At 36.6% G+C, this 16906-nt stretch overlaps 1 protein-coding gene across 3 annotated transcripts in view; it reads left to right on the top strand.

Annotated features, from left to right (window-relative positions):
• LOC115222269 (transmembrane protein 126A) overlaps positions 1-16906 on the top strand; it is a 47513-nt gene that overhangs the window by 23683 nt on the left and 6924 nt on the right. For all 3 annotated transcript variants that reach the window (XM_029792436.2, XM_029792435.2, XM_036511176.1), the window contains one exon: positions 4755-4916. In XM_029792436.2, the coding sequence (XP_029648296.1) occupies positions 4774-4916 (143 nt within the window). In that variant the 5' untranslated portion in view covers positions 4755-4773. The remainder of the gene's footprint in view (positions 1-4754; positions 4917-16906) is intronic.

Below are 16906 nucleotides of genomic sequence, written 5' to 3'. Positions count from 1 at the left end.
AAGTCTTATGATATTACTTTGCATGACCTAAATATGTCTTATATTGTTATTGTGCTGTGTTATATTCCTCTGTGGTTGATTCATTTTGGATTTTTAACTTAGAGTTTTTCATTTTTGAATTATTTTGCTCCAAATTAATTCTGTTTTCTTCCTTTGGGGAAATTAAGAACCATAGAATGACTGTCTATCTATATGTAACTTTTGAGTATATGTGTGTTTGTAATGACAAACTATGTGAATGGGTGTATACGTTTGTGTATAGTAACTGTATTTGAGTATTTGCATGCGTATGTGTGCATATATTACATTTAATGGCTAAGTATGTGTGTAATAGGTGTATATTCACATAGTCACTGAGTGTGTATATAGTACTGTGTATGTGTTTATTGTATATAATGCTTCCATGAATTTTGTCTGATAATGATCTCTGTTCCTGCATGTGTATATACATGTAAATACAAAGAGTTTGACAGTTTGTATGTGTATTTGTGCTGGAATACATTGAATATGTATGTATGTATATATATATGTGTGTGTGTGTGTGGGTGTAGAAACACACCTATATGCACCCTCAACACTGCTATATAGATTTGTACATTTGTAGGAGCATTGTAACTTGGTTGCTGGTGCTGGAATGCATGTGTGTGTTTATACAATTTCTCAGACATGATGATGAAATCAAATTCCAGCAGAAAAAAAAATGGAATAAATTCTAAGATTGATAATTCTAGTTCTTACTGTTTTATTGGTTCCAAAAGATTGATTTTCCTTTTATATATATGTATATATATATACACACATATATATACACACACATATATATATATATACACATACATATATATATATATATATATACATACATACATACATACATACATATATATACATACATATATATCCATCCATCAGACACCTACCATATTCTGAGCGCCTTGTTTCCCTGGGCATGGATTCACTGAAGCTCCGGCGTCTGGCGACGGACTTGGTAAACACCCACAAAGTTATCAACCACCTCACCAACAACAACACTGAACACCTTTTTGATCTCCATGTGTCTAACACACGTGGACATGCCTACAAAGTCAGAAAACAACACAGCTCCCATGACTTTCGGAAACATTTTTTCACGCTCATGGTTGCTGAAGCATGGAATAAACTGCCTGCGTCAGTTGTTGACTGCCATGACACTGCATCCTTTAAGGCCCTCATGCTTTCCGAAATCCGCCGAAACTACACCTGATTATATATACACTTTAGATGAGTTGTAGTGCACCTGAGCACTGTACACAATTATTATTATTATTATTATTATTATTATTATTATATATGATTGATTTGTTAAGAAATTCACTTTGCAACTCCAAGGTTCTGGATTCAATCCCACATCTTTTTATCTTTTACTTGTATCAGTCATTAGATTGTGGCCATACTGGAGCGCCACTACCACCAGTACTTATTTCTAAGCCTAGTACTTATTCTTTCAGTCTCTTTTGCCAAAATACTAAGTTGCGGGGACATAAACACACCTACACCAGACATCAAGTGGTAGTAGGAGATAAACACACAAACACATGCACACACACACACACGACAGCTTCCTTTCAGTTTCTGTCTACCAAATACACTCAAGGATTTGGTCACTCCAAGGCTATCGTAGAAAAAGGTGCCACACAGTGGGACTGAACTCAGAACCATGTGGTTGGGAAGCAAGTTTCTTACCAGCCATCCATGCCTGCACCTAGCCATCTTGAAGAAATGTCATTTCTAATGCCTCAGGTTAACCTATTATCTTGTAAGTGAAACTAAGTTGAAAAAAACCGTATAGATACCTGCCAGGTGGATTATACTGTAATTCAAAGCATATAGTCTTGTCATAATGCATTCATGCTCATTCTGCTGCGGAATTATGTTAACGGTGCACATCTCTGGGCAATGCTCTGTAAACTTAGACATTAATTCAGGACCAGGTAATTCAGTTGATCAAACTACTGAATCTACATTGTCAAATGGCAGAGAACCTTCATCATACAGGTGTGTCTGTGTGTTTGTGTGTGTGTGTTTGTGTGTGTGTGTGTGTGTTAACTCATAAATATTGATTTAAAACTTTGGCTCAAGGACAGCAATTTAAGGGGAGGGGACGAGTCGATTATATGGACTCCTAGGCTTGACTTATTTTATTGACCCTGAAAGGATGTAAAACAAAGTCAACCTGAGCAAAATTTGAACTCAGAACATAAAGATAGATTAAATGCTTCTAAGCATTTTGCCCAGCATAATTCTGCCAGCTAGCTGCCTTAGTTTAATTCATGAATATTGACACTTTTGTAGACATGGGTCACTCATAATGATGAAATATAAGCTTCAAGATGTCTCTCCCTTCTGTTTTTGTCAACAAATTTTTATTATAACTTTCTCTTTAGTTTAACTTCAGTTTTGAAACAAACATTAGACAATGGTTTCATTTGTGTAGACTCAATGTTTTGGAATGAAATTCCTCCCCATTTCATGTTACGTAAACTGCTATTAACTTCCCAGTTAACACTACTTAAATGTGAGCCCATCATCTGAAACACTAGGCCATACATCTTCACTATGCATTTTGTACTCTAGACTGTTCCACAGTACAACATCTCATCAGTGAAGCTCAGCACCCTGAGATCCATTCTTATCACTTCTGGCTATGACATCCATGATCTGTCTCTGCTAGAAGAGAAAACATTTAGTGCTGCCATTCCTATCTCAGTTACTTACCACCTCCCCCCCTCACCATCTTAGTTGACTCCAAACAAGACTGAATATTATAAATAGATATTCCTTTAATATTGAAACACTTAATTTTATAGCCTTTTCTCCGTTGGTTGTTGCAGACTGTTAACTCCGACTTACCAAAGCACTAAAGTGGTCACTTTGAATGTCCTCTTTCTCAGTCTCTGTTTATTGACCGTAGCATCATCAATAGCCAGTGGTACTGGCCACCCCCTTCACTTTCACCATATCTGGATCTTCTTAGTCTTTTGACGTTTCCTCTGCCAATTCTTTTACAATTTACTTCCCCTGCATAACGACAAAAAGAATAACAGCTGCAATAATAATAATAATAATAATAATAATAATAATAATATTTGATGTACCTCACTCTATGTAAAAGAAGAAGGAAATTATTGATATGCTCTTAAATTATACAAGTAGTAGTAGTAGTAGTAGTAGTAGTAGTAGTAGTAGTAGTAAGGATAACACTATTACCAATGGGGAAGTCATCTGAAAACTCAGCAATCTAAATATCTTTTGATATCCTTCATAGTATATCACTTCTAACCAATTTTATTGTTAAGTCTGACTTTTATGGAAGACATTAAAATCTTTGCAACTGCAAATTGGATTCAATGGTTCAGTCACTTTTCATTCTCCGTATATTCCAGGAATTCTTTAAATTTTAGACCAGCGTGGAGATTATATACTTAACTAACTCTTAGTAGCCATCAGCAGTTCAACCTACTTCCAAATAGGTGATATAAGATTTCTTTTATAAGCTTGCAGGACTGAGTTCACATTTTGGCCTGCTTCAAACCAAGAATCAATTCCTTCTTGTCCAGAGACAGTTATATTTCTCAACCACCTAAAAGTAAGAGTGTTCAGTTATGGAATAAAATGCAAACTTCCTCAAAACCACCAATTTAACATAAAATATATCTCCAAGATTCTGAAGGTTCCTTACAAATTTTGCTTGGATTACATAGTGGTAAACCTGTATTGGAGAAACATCTTCATGGATTGACCAACTGTCTGCTACAGATGATGATGTGTCAAGAAAAAATGTGCAAATTGTTAATTTCTGAAAAACACAAAAAATATATCAGGTTTGCACCCAGGAACCATGAGGCAGAAGATCAATATCTATTCAATTAGTTATTTTACTCTCTGTTAACTATTGCACAGTACTTAATCTCCATGTTTTATGCTAGAATATAAGTGACAATCAAATATAAAATGCGTGTGTTTAATTGGCAAAATATGACCATCCCCAAGTATAACAATCATCATCATCGTTTAATGTCCACTTGCCATGCTCACATGGGTTGGACGGATTGACATGGAGTTGGCTAGTAGGAAGCTGTCCAGGCTCCAACTGTCTGTTGTGGCATGCATGCCCTTCCCAATGCCAACCACTTAACAGAGTGTGCTGGGTGGTTTTTGCATGCCACCAGCATGAGTGTGTTAATGCAGCACTGGCAGGTGGGGTGCTTTTTAAGTGGCCCCAGTACCTGAAAGGACAAGCCTGTAAGTGTGGATGACAGCAGTTTTACTAAGCTTGACATGTCTTATCAAGCACAGCAAATCACCAATCTCCTCTTCCCTTGTCATTTCCTCAAGGGCCCAGCATCCGAAGATCCCTTCTCACCACTTTGGCCTACATCTTCCTGGGTGTACCCCTTTCACAGGTACCCTCCACAATTAGAGCATGGCACTTCTTTATGCAGTTGTCCTCATCCATACGTAACAATGTCTGTTTTAATATACAATTCCACATCAAGAATCCTGCAAAACAAATTCATAAATGTAATGAGAAAAATATTCTTATATAAAATGCATGAAATATTTTAAGTTGTGTAGAAGAGATAATGATGATAATAATAATAATAATAATAATAATAATAATAATAATAATAATATAATAATAATAATAATAATAATAATAATAATAATAATGTATAGTGGTATTAAATCTGCAGTTTTGTTTGTGTCTGTTGCAGCTAACATTGAATTGATAGAATGTATAAGACTTATGGCAAAGGGAATCTGCAGAGATTGTCAGCATATGAAGACAAGCCAGAGGGTGCCATTCCTCTAAGCAGAAGAGATGTCTTAGAATACCAGTTAAAAAGAGTGAGTGAGTGGCAACCACAGTCCGAAATGTAAGTATATTCTTTTACTACCATTACCACCACTATACCACTATTTATTACCACCACAACTACTACTTGTACTGCTACAGCTACCACTACAACTACCTCCTACCTCAAGCTACCATTTCAGCTCCATACTGTCTTTGCCATACACTATAAGATAGTCATAAACTGTAACAAAGTATTGATTTCAAATTTTGGCACAAGGCCAGCAATTTCAGGGGGAGGGTTAAGTCAGTTACATCGACCCCAGTGTTCAACAGGTACTTATTTTATTCGATCCCAAATGGGATGAAAGGCAAAGCCAACATCAGCAGAATTTGAACTCAGAACTCAAAGATGGATGAAATGCCGCTAAGCATTTTGCCCAGTGTGATAACGATTCTGCCAGGTCACCACCTTAAATATTGGTTTCGAATTTTGACACAAGGCCAGCAATTTTGGGGTGGGGCAAGTCATTTACACCAACTCCAGTACTCAACTGGTTCTTATTTCATCGACCCCAAAAGGACAAAAGGCAAAGGCAACCATGGAGAATCTGAACTCAGAACATAAAGACGGACAAAATATTGCTAAGCATTTTGCCCAGTGTGCCATTGAGTCTGCCAGATCACCACTTTACTCTTACAAAGTATTGACAAAACTGCAGAAATTGTTAGAACAGAAACTTATTTTCTCTGCTCTTCCATCATGTTTCATCTAAAGCAATGTTGTATGGAATTATTAACTATATTACTGCAGAAATAGTATAAAAATGATAATTCCTTAGATATTCAGATATATCATTAAATCATTCTCTCTCTCTCTCTCTCTCTCTCTCTCTCCCTCTCTCTCTCTCTCTCTCTCACACACACACATTAATCATCCCAGTTCAATGTCCCAACTTTGCAATGGCAGAACCTCTTTGCGGCCAAATCTCCCTCAAATCACACCTTGCTATCTTTAAATGAATGTCATGGAAGTCATGTTTTACCTCAGAATTCAATTAAATGCTGTCTCCTCTGCATTTTTATTTCTTCTTCCTCTATTTTCAGTTTAATTTGCATCTGTTAAAATAAATATTTCCCCAACATCATCCTCACCACCACCACTTTCATTACATTCATTATCTCATCATCATTACCACTGCCACAATCATTCTCATTACCACCATCATCATCACCACACTGTCACTACCACCACCATCACTGCCACCATCACCACCACCTCAACATCACCACCACCACCACCACCTTCACTGCCACCATCACCACCACCACCACCACTATCACTCATGACCATCATAATCATCTCCACCCTTATCACCATTACTACTGCTATAATAACCCACCCTACCACCATCAGTGACCCTCACTACCCCCACCACAATCATCATCATCCTCATCATCACCACTATATGTTCTTCGTTTCTCTCCCCTACCCCATAAACTTCCTCCCTATATTCCTAAAAGGCCATTCTTTACATTCTGGCCATATCTTCCTCACTTCCCAATGATGTCTATCTAATATATACTGGAACAGTTCCAACCATCCATCCTTGGAGATTTTACTCTAGCCGTACGCTAATCCTTACTGAGATCATATCTATATATCAATACATATCATTCATCAGCATCACACCTAAGCACAATTTATCAGTTCCAGCCAAAATTAATAATGGCAAATTTTTTTGTTGTTTTTTTTAGTCTTTTATTTTTAATTGTTGGAAATATTTAAATTATTGTCATTTTTCTTCTGTCAACTAATGGCAGCAGCCCTCCACTTCCTTCTCCACAGCAGCACAATTTTTAGAAGCACATTTTGAAAGAGACCTATACCAAGAATATTTCCATTTCAAGAAGTAAGAAAAACCACCAGAGTAGTGATTCTTAAAAAGTGTCCCCTTAGCTCCTATGTTTCATTCTCTACCTTCTTCTTCTCTGTATTGCGTACCTTATGATATTATACAGGAGAAGGGAGGGAGGAGTCATACAACACTACAGATCGTAATAACATATATCATCACCTATCCCTTCTGCAGCTATCATCCAACGCCATCGTCTTTCCTGTACCTTGAGCTCTTGGGTTTGTGAACTTAGCAATGCAGCAGAATTCTTAGTATTTTTGTATCTTCCCATCTTTCTAATCCTGCTGGAGAAAGCAGGGTCTCAAGGTTTCATCAACACAACCTGAAAACTAGAACGAAATGGAGGCTGACACTGGGGGAGGGGACCAAGGTTTGACATCTGAACATATTACTGACCCCTAATTATTTTGTTTCCCTACTCAACGATGACAATGTGATATTGCTTCTTTGCTTCACTCACATACTTAAGTACGTGCCTATACACACACTTGCATGTATACATACATATATACATTCTGTAGCTATAAGACATTCAAGTTTCTTGTTTCTGTTTCATTCTTATCCTAAATTAATTTTTTTTTCTTGAAACCACGGCAACATCACTATGGCTACTACCACCATCACAAGCATCCTCATCACCAATCTACTAACTTACTACATAGTCTGTTAAGTTCCTGCAAGAAGCTCAATTCCTTGTGTTGGCAGACTTTCACTCTCCTTATTAACAATATCATTTGCTAGATAATCGAAGTTGGCAACCATTTCTCTCGTTAATGTAGGAAGAAATGATTAGTACAAGCTTGTAGCAGACTTGCATGGTATTTGGCAGTCAACCTCACAGTGTACTGGCTGATACACTTGTTATTAGGGCATCTGCTAGAGATAGGGTTAATGGCATCACTGTATGCATGTAGTATATGTGTGTGTGTGTGTTTACACAATCACTCATACCTGGTATACATGTTGGTTTCATGAAGCTTTGGTAATTAATGCAGATATGGAAAATACATTGTGTATGTGGGTTATAGTAACTGGAAATGTTGATGCCTGACTCAGTTGGTGTTTCGAAAAATGCTTATTCTCAGAAATCTGCCACACCACTAATCAGATGTACTGTCCAAGTGCTTTAAGAAATCTACCTGAGTTATTAATCAAATGCTGTTCTACTAAAGTTCTCTGTGATACTTATTGAATTATGGTTTCTGAAAAATTTACCCTTCAAGACCTGGGTCCACTATACGCACTCTGATCTGTGTAATGTGTTCATCAAAATTTGAAGATTTGATGGCGCATAGACACATCTGATTCCATTGCTACTGAAGCATTCCTATTCATAATTTACACTAAGATATATTTTTTAAATTTAATCTTTACTTCAGTTCATTTGTCAAGTATTTCTTATCAATTGACCAATTTTTGTTTGATTCCTCATTCAAGCCAGTCCACTTCACCTTTACTTCTGGGATAGATCTCAACTCTATAACCTCATTTCCTTATCTTAGGTTTTTTTATAACATATAGGAGCAGGCATGGCTGTCTGGTAAGAGGCTTGCCTCCCAGCCACATGGTTTGGGGTTGAGCCCCACCATGTGGCATCTTGGGCAAGTGCTTCTACTACAGCCTCAGGCTGACCAAAGCCTTGTGACTGGATTTGGTAGACGGAAACTGAAAGAAGCCTATCATATATATATATATATATATGTGTGTGTGTGTGTGTGTCTTTATGTCTGTCCCCCACCACCATTACTTGAGAACCAGTGCTGATATGTTTACATCCCTGTAACTTAGTGGTTCAGTAAAAAGGTACTGAAGTAACAGTAAGTGGTTTCTAGCCGAGAAGAGTGAATAGGATAAAGAACTAGTGTTGGATATATGCAAAAGGATTTACAAATGGGAGAGAATGTAATAAGAGAGAGAGAGTGTGTGTGTGTGTGTGTGTGTGTGTGTGTGTCCATATGTATGATATGAAAAGGTAGATGGAAAGTGGGCAGTGTAAAGTGCTTGTGTGAACATTTACCTGTGCTGGGTGAAGGGAAAGAAAGCTGGTAAGTTATTGAAAGCTCTGAATGATAAAGTTTGGAAGCAGGATAGCTGTGATGTTGTGTGAGACCACAAACAATAAGGTGAAAATAGGTGTAGCTTGGAAATTGAAATTGCAGGTAACAGATTTTAGTGATGTGCTATTGTTTTGCTGATATTCAACCAAAGCCTTGCTCAAATGACTGGCCAGCCACCAGCCAGTTTCCCCATAAATACAATTAGTCACAGAGTCAACGAGCCAACAATGCTGATTACTCATTTCCTAATGTGATGGCAAATAGCATTTGTTGGAGCCGACCCCATATCGGAGCAAGAAGCTGATTGTTCAATGGAACTTATTGCTCATTATCAGTCAATCTCAGCTATGGTGGTAGCAGAATTAGGGTGTACACACACACACACATATATTTAGATCCATATTAATATAACTAATGAATTAGTAAGGTTTCTATAATGAAATATCAACAGGGAAGGCCATCACTGCCAACACCAGTTGATCACCTGCAGAACACGAAACCTTATCAAAATTTCAGTTATTTATGTCTGTCTGGCTGACGACAAGCAATATAACTATTCTCTCCCTCCCTCCCTCTCTCTCTCCCCCCCCTCTCCTTTGACCATTGTGGTTCTATCAATTAGTTGGTGACTTATTTAAGAGAATAATTACCACCACCACCACCACCACCATCATGTGATCAATTCAACAAAGTGTTGCATCAATTAACATTCTCATAGTATCGTGGTCTTATGTCTGAAGGTGTGGTATTCCAGGTGTGATATTCCAGGTGTGCTTTCACTGCATTCTTCAGCTTTTATGTTTAACTCTTTCTCTTTGGTTTTCATAACTGACACCTCTCACAGTATTTTTTATCACAATCGTTTTAAAGGGGGCTGAAGTTCAACTGAAAGCTCTGTCACTGAGGATGTTTTCCATTGCATCTTGGTGGTCACTGGAGGAACCGTAATCCTTGAAGTTAAAGATCTTAATTAATTATATATTGGTGGAGTGATTAAACATGTGGCTCTTTTAATGTATTATATTTTGATTGCAATCTATTCTCAGTTCTGTAACTCTGTGATATGACTATGACCTGGTCATAGCTATTATGATATATGGACACTAATGTTATACTCCCATCATAGTATTATACTTCCACCATATAACTATGATATGTAAAATAGCACAAATGGAACAAAGGGAGTAAGAGAGAAACAGTTGGACAAAGGAGAAGGTACAACATGTAGACAAAAATTCAAAAGGTGGTGGACGGAATGGGAACACAAGAAAAAATTGACAGAAAAAGTTGTGCATAATGAATTGTACGCTTAAAAAAGAAAAAACCAGTAAAAATAAAATAAGTAGACTGATGTTTCAAATGAACTCTTTATCAAAATCCTTGTTTAAAGCATGTGTGTATATATCTTTTGACTGTAGAATGATGATATATTGTTATAACTATATAGCTATATGATAGATTGTTTCTAACTTAGGCCTAAAGCCAGTGAATTTATGGAGATTGGAGCTGGTTGATTACATTTATTCCAGGACCCAACTGGTACTTTTATTTTATTGACATCAATAAGATGAAAGGCAAAGTTGACCTTGGCATGATTTGATCTCATAAAGTAACAAACCAAAACATTTACAGCCAAGCATTTGTTTTCCTGTCCTGACAATTCTACCACCCAAATACAATTATGATATTTAGTCACTGATATCATACAGCCATCATATGACTATAGTATATCACTTATACTGTACCTCTGTCATATAGCTGTGATATGTGGTTGTCATATTAATACTGTACTTCCATCATATGACTGGTCTCTGTATTAGTGATGTACAACAGAATATCAATGATTAGTGTAGCTGTACATTGGCAGCAGCTTTATCTTGTATCCAAGAGTTTAGTTTTTTCTCTGCTGAACACTTCTTTTATGATGATGTCATTGATGACTCAGCAGACCAATTTTTGCAGAGAAGAATCAATGGCATTGGCTGCATGCTAATGCTAGTGGAGGATGAGGTTGATTTTGTTGAGCTTTTCTCCCCTGTCGTCTGATTTCTTCCTTTTCTTTTCTGATACAAGGGAGACTTAAACTTATATCTGAATTTAGTTCCTTATGTACATCAAATGGCCAAAAGGAACCCTAATCCTAAAATCACTAATATATATATATCTTTTTTTTTTATCTTTGATTTGTTTCAGTTATTTGAAGGGTTTTGGCCAAATGAATCGACATCAATTCTTTTGCTTTCATTAAATCCTGGTACATACTCTATCAGTCTCTTTTGCTAAATTGTTAAGTTACAGGAATGTAAACAAACCAATACCACTTGTCAAGTGGTGGTGGATAACCACACACACACACATACACACACACACACATACAATGAGTTTCTTTCAGTTTCTGGCTACCAATTCCACTTGTAAGGCTTTGGTTAGCCTGAGGCCATAGTAGAAGACACTTCCCAAGATAGCACATTGAGGGACTGAATCCAGAACTCTGTGGTTGGGAAGCAAACTTCCTACCACACAGCCATGCCTGCACCTATACATACATAACCCCCCCCCCCACACACACACACACACATATCTAAATTACCCATTAAGCTATCATTTTATGGCATATAACGAGGCTTCTGTTGCTATATTGGTTATCAACCATTTGTTGAGGACATTAAGTGTAAGTTATATTATGATAATAGATGTAAAGATTAGATGTGATTTGCTTAACACGTTCACACCCTTGTTCAGAATGAGATCTATAGTCCTGTCCCCAAATCAGGTTAATATCAGTACATGTGTGTGTGTGTACATGTATGTACACACATATACATGCATATATATATGAATAGAATACATGAGATCAAATTCTAGCTGAGTGTTGGGAAAATAAGAGAATAAACTTCACTTTGTATTTATCCTTCTTTATTGTATCATCCATTTTACCATTCTTTACTCAGAATCAAATATATACTATTTTATTACATTTTTTTATTACCAGGAATGTTTTAGCAAATAGTTTATGTTGGAAATCTTCCCTAGAGTACATTTAATAAAGGGGGTAGGAGTATGGAGGCTGTCAGGAAGAGAACGAAAGAGAGTGGGAAAGGAGCTGGGGAAAACTCCAAGACGCACGGTATTACGGCCTATTAGAAGTGTATCTTAAACAGACACAGTGAAGCAGAATATTTGTAACCAGGTCATTGATGCACAACGAAAGATTTTGATGCATAATAATAGTATTAGCAGAATCATTAGAGCATTAGACAAAGTGTCTTTCAGTGTTTCAGTTCTTTACATTCTAAGTTCAAGTCCTACCAAGGTCAACTTTACCTTTCATCCTTTTGGTGTTAATGAAATCAGTATCAATTGAGCACTGAGGCTGATGTAATCAACTAACCCCCTCCCCAAATATTTCAGGGTCAATAGAATAAGCTCAAATCAAGCTCTGGGCGCAATGATATTGATTTACCCCTTCCCCATTGAATTGCTATCCTTGTGTCAGATTTTCAAACCATTAAGTTTCCCTTGGAAAAGAAAATGTGTGTGGAGAGAGAAGTGCAACCTTCCAGTGAATTTATGAAAAGATGGGTGACTGTGGCTAAAACGTAGTGAATGCTCCAACTCTAAATGTGCACCTGTAGGCTGGAGAGCAGGACAGAGGGTTCATACTTTTGGTTGTCAGGGTAATCCTGGATCTGGGGTTCCTTGATTGGTCCCAGTTGGAGTTTCTCCTGTATCAGGAGGACTGCATCATTCATAGCAGTATAGCCTGAAACCAGGGCTGGTGTTCTGGTCCCATCACTGGGAGATGGTAGGGGTTTGCACCCCTGCTCGCAATTTTATTGGATGCAGTTGTGCATTATTAACCATCTAGAGGAGATGTCCTCTTGGGGTTAAAAAATCACAGTAGAGTCAGCTCGAATGGACAGCCATGTTAAAGTGGCTACGAATATATTACTTCTCAGTTGAAAAAAATAGTATTATACTTGTAATAGTTTAGATATTGTTTGTATATGATTCACAATAATAGTAATAAATTAAGGCGTAAGAGGATTACAATGGTCTCTTAATTACTTGGTTTAATTGTTATGTTGGTGATCTTACTTGGTCTAAGAACTGCTAATATTTTGGCTGGTCAACCATTCTTCACCTGTTTACACCTGGTTAAATCTAGCGATATCTTAATCTCTCACATATCATCATCATCATCACCACTATTTAACATTTGTTTCTTTTGTTGGCATGGGTTTGACAGGTTCTAGTGACCCACATTGCTGTGTTGTATTCCAGTGTTGGCTTTGGCATGGCTTCTATGGCTGAATGTCCTTCCTAATGTGTACTGAGTGCTTTTTTCATGCCACTAGCACTAGTGAGGTCTCCAACTAGTAAGACAGAAAACGTATAGGGAAAAATATTCCAGTGACTAAGTGTGAGATGCAACTTCCGCTTTTATTTCTGTTTAGCTATAATTAACAAGACTTTCTTTATATTTAGTACCACTCTGTTATTTTAGAAAATCTATATTTTCTCTGATTACCAAAAAATAATATATATATATACACAGCTTCTTTGAAATCACTTGCACTGTAAAACTTTTACTTAATCAGAGCCATCACACTTATATTTATCTTTGTTCACACCCATATTTTATCTTGATTCTTTATCAAATTCCATACAGATAGAAGAAACCAAGTGTTGTCAAAATTAACTCTGCCTTTAAAAAAGAAGGAACTAGCAACTTATGCTAGTGCTTTAGAGATTCACAAACCAAATTACCAATCTCAGCCAAATGTAACTCGTTTAAAAAAACGGTACTAGCTACTTGTTTGTACCTTGGACTTTAACAAACCAAATTACCATTGTGTAACATGGTGTTAGTCCTTGGATAACAACTGTCATTTTCTGTTTGCTTACCCGTAGAAAGTATGAAAAATGGCTATTTCCTTAAGACTTTGCTCTTATTACTTTTATTCAAATCACAAAGAATCTCTCTCAACACATGGCTGTAATGCTCCCTAACTATTCCTGCTCGTGATTAGGGATGCACATATTGTCAGCCACTAAGGGACATGCTTAACTGATTAAAGCCAAGCAACTGACAAACAAATCTGTGGTATTGAGCAGAATATTTGTTATAACAATATTTCTGCTTCAGTAATTCAGTGCTGAATCTGTCTGAAATGTAATGGAAAATAGGTCAGTTTCAAAACATCGATGTCCAGGTCACAAAAGAAAAGTTTAAAGGGAATAGTAGCCATTTCCTTTGATTTATAGATAGAGGCAAATAGGAAATAACACTTATTGACCAAAGACAAAAAAAAAAGAATTAGTTTTATCGAAAAGAATTACAGTATCATCAATACTCTGTTCAGATTACGTGAAATCTTTGCATATTTATTTATATATTCCTTCTCTCCATTGATCAAGCAACCATGTGAATGAATATATCTTTCACTGCAGATGTTCTTATAATGGTTTACTAGAAAGTTCCTCAAGACTTCAACAGGAAAAATAATCCATAAATGGTTCCCCTTACTTTTCTCTTGTATTTTGGAAACTAAACTAATTCTTTGTTGCTTTGGTGTAGTCATTTAGTATTTTTCTCTCCATACTCAGTATCAAAACTTGCTGCATCCTTTCTACATCATGAAACTTTGAAGAAAATATTTTTAAGATATACGGGGGGGGGGGTGTAAAAGGTACTTGAAAATCTTATTTGAAAGATGATAGAAAGACCCAAAATTTAGTGTTTGAGATATTAGTCCTGATAAATCACTAATGTGGCAATATCTGCCTCTAAGGAGACACATGAACTACGCACAAGAATTCTTCGCTAATTCATCTGGTAATATGCTCAAGAATCCAAAGATGGCAATCAGCAACAGCAGCAGCAGCAGTAGTAGTAGCAGAGGAGGAGGAGGCGGAGAAGAAGAAGAAGAAGGAGGAGGAGGAGGTGACGACAACGACTTTAAATTGATATAGATTTTTGTCCACTTTGTTTCATGCAGCTCTGTGAAATATAATTTAAACTGTTGACAGTTGTTAACGAAGATATAATAGACTTAATGGAAATAGAAATTATCTTAATATGTTCATTAATTATGGACAATCTAATTATGGACGATGGTATTGCCTTGTATAATATCTCCCCCACCCTGTGGTCAGTTTAGTGATGTCTAAGTATTGAACCATGGAATATCTAATGGGATTTCGTTGTGTCAGCATTAATGGAATATCACATGCAGTAATGGACATTGATATGTCCGTTTGTCACATTGTGGACAGTGTGATATCCTGAAGATAAATATCTTACCAATGACTCAGTATTGCAGAGGCTCCGTTGCAAAGTCTACACTATACTGACCATTGTATATGGCATGTCATACTGACCATGACATGTGATGTGTCTCACTTATGCCTGTGTGTGGCTCTTGTTTGTGACATGTCTCACTACCCATTATTTATGATACGTCTCACCAAAAGAAAAGAGTCAAAGATTCTAAGAGAAACTCAGTATTCCAGTTGATGTTTACAAAGACCAACTTCCTGCAAATTAAAACTTAAAAGGTTTACACTTGATATGAAGGTTATGAGTTCAATACTTCCTTATTTTCTGTTATTATTTCAGAAATAAATGTACATTCTTTTTGATGAATACACTTGTGATTACTGACCACATGTAGCTTGTAACATATAACTGGTAATGTGTAGTTTACATGTTGCTTATAATGTGTGTAAATTACAATTTACTACATTTCCCATGGATGTGATGTGGCAGAACTGTTCGCAAACCAAGCAAAATGTTTGTTTGGGATTTCTTCTGATTTAATGTTTTGAGTGCAAATCCTGCCAAGGTTGACTTTGCCTTTCATCCTTTCGAATTTGATAAAATAAGTACCACTTGAGCACCAGGGTTAATGTAATCAAATAACCCCTATCCCACAAAATTTCTGGTTTTTGAGCCTATAGTAGAAAGGGATATTTCTATATATCTGACCAAAATGCTAAAGGGTTCAACCAGGTGATGGATTAAACTTCCCCTCTCTCCATGTAAACATGACTACAAGGCAGAAGGAAGAAAAGAAGGAAAGAAAAATGGAAAAATAACACTGATGTCATACGGTCTGTCTAATGTGCACACACACACACACTTTTGAAGTATACCATGGTTTAATTAATTCATGAAGCTTGCCAAGTATTTAGATTAATGTTAATCAGTTGATAGTGGAGTGTCTTTAAGATCCTTCACAAGTCAACGGTGTACTTAACATCATACATAGTCCTTCTTTCACACCTTCCAGCAAATTTATTTAATGGAGAGGAAGAAGACAAGATAGCTTTCTTTCAAGGTAATTCTGTTCCTGATTTCTGTGATTGGTCTGAGGCCATGCTGCATCACCACTTTCAAATCAATTAAAAGCTGGTGCATACTTGATTGAATTGATCATCAGTAGATGTCTGGTGGTTTATTTACCCTGAAGTGATCAACCAATTCAGACCAAATATGATTTGAACTCAAACTACTTTACCAGTTCTACTCCCCAGCCACCCCAACAGAAGCTGTAATAATATTGAGTTTATAATATGGACAGAAATTTGGTATGAGATAGATATAGTTGATTAGATCCACCCCTCGCCATCTTGTCTCTAATCCACTGTTTTACCAGTTCACTACCTAATTTATGGGAACTACTTAAGCTGTAAATTAACAAAGCTCATTGAAATATCTGTCTGACATGTAGGTATTGGTCATGCTGTTATTGTGCCAGTTCAATAACGGTTCAATTTCAACTAGTTAGTCCTCTCAACCTAACCCACACCCACCTTTTTCTTAAAACAATATCATCTAATTAAAGAACAAAGGCACAAATATTGAATTGGGAATTTCAAAATTTACTTTCAGAGAGAGAGAGAGAGAGAGAGAGAGATGCATGGTTGTTGAGTGTGTCAGTGTTATAGGTTCACACTTCAGTGGAACTTCTAACTTTTAGTACTCCAAGAGCAGTGATTGGTAGAATTGTTAAAGTATCAGTAAAAATATTTTGTGGTATTTGTTCCAGTTCTTTGTTTCAGTTCAAATCTGAGCTTTGCTTTACCTTTGA

The sequence above is a fragment of the Octopus sinensis genome, linkage group LG19, assembly GCF_006345805.1.
Source record: "Octopus sinensis linkage group LG19, ASM634580v1, whole genome shotgun sequence".
Taxonomy (NCBI): domain Eukaryota; kingdom Metazoa; phylum Mollusca; class Cephalopoda; order Octopoda; family Octopodidae; genus Octopus; species Octopus sinensis.
The sequence above is the reverse complement of the archived record's forward strand: the minus strand, read 5'-3'. Positions and strand labels throughout refer to the sequence as shown.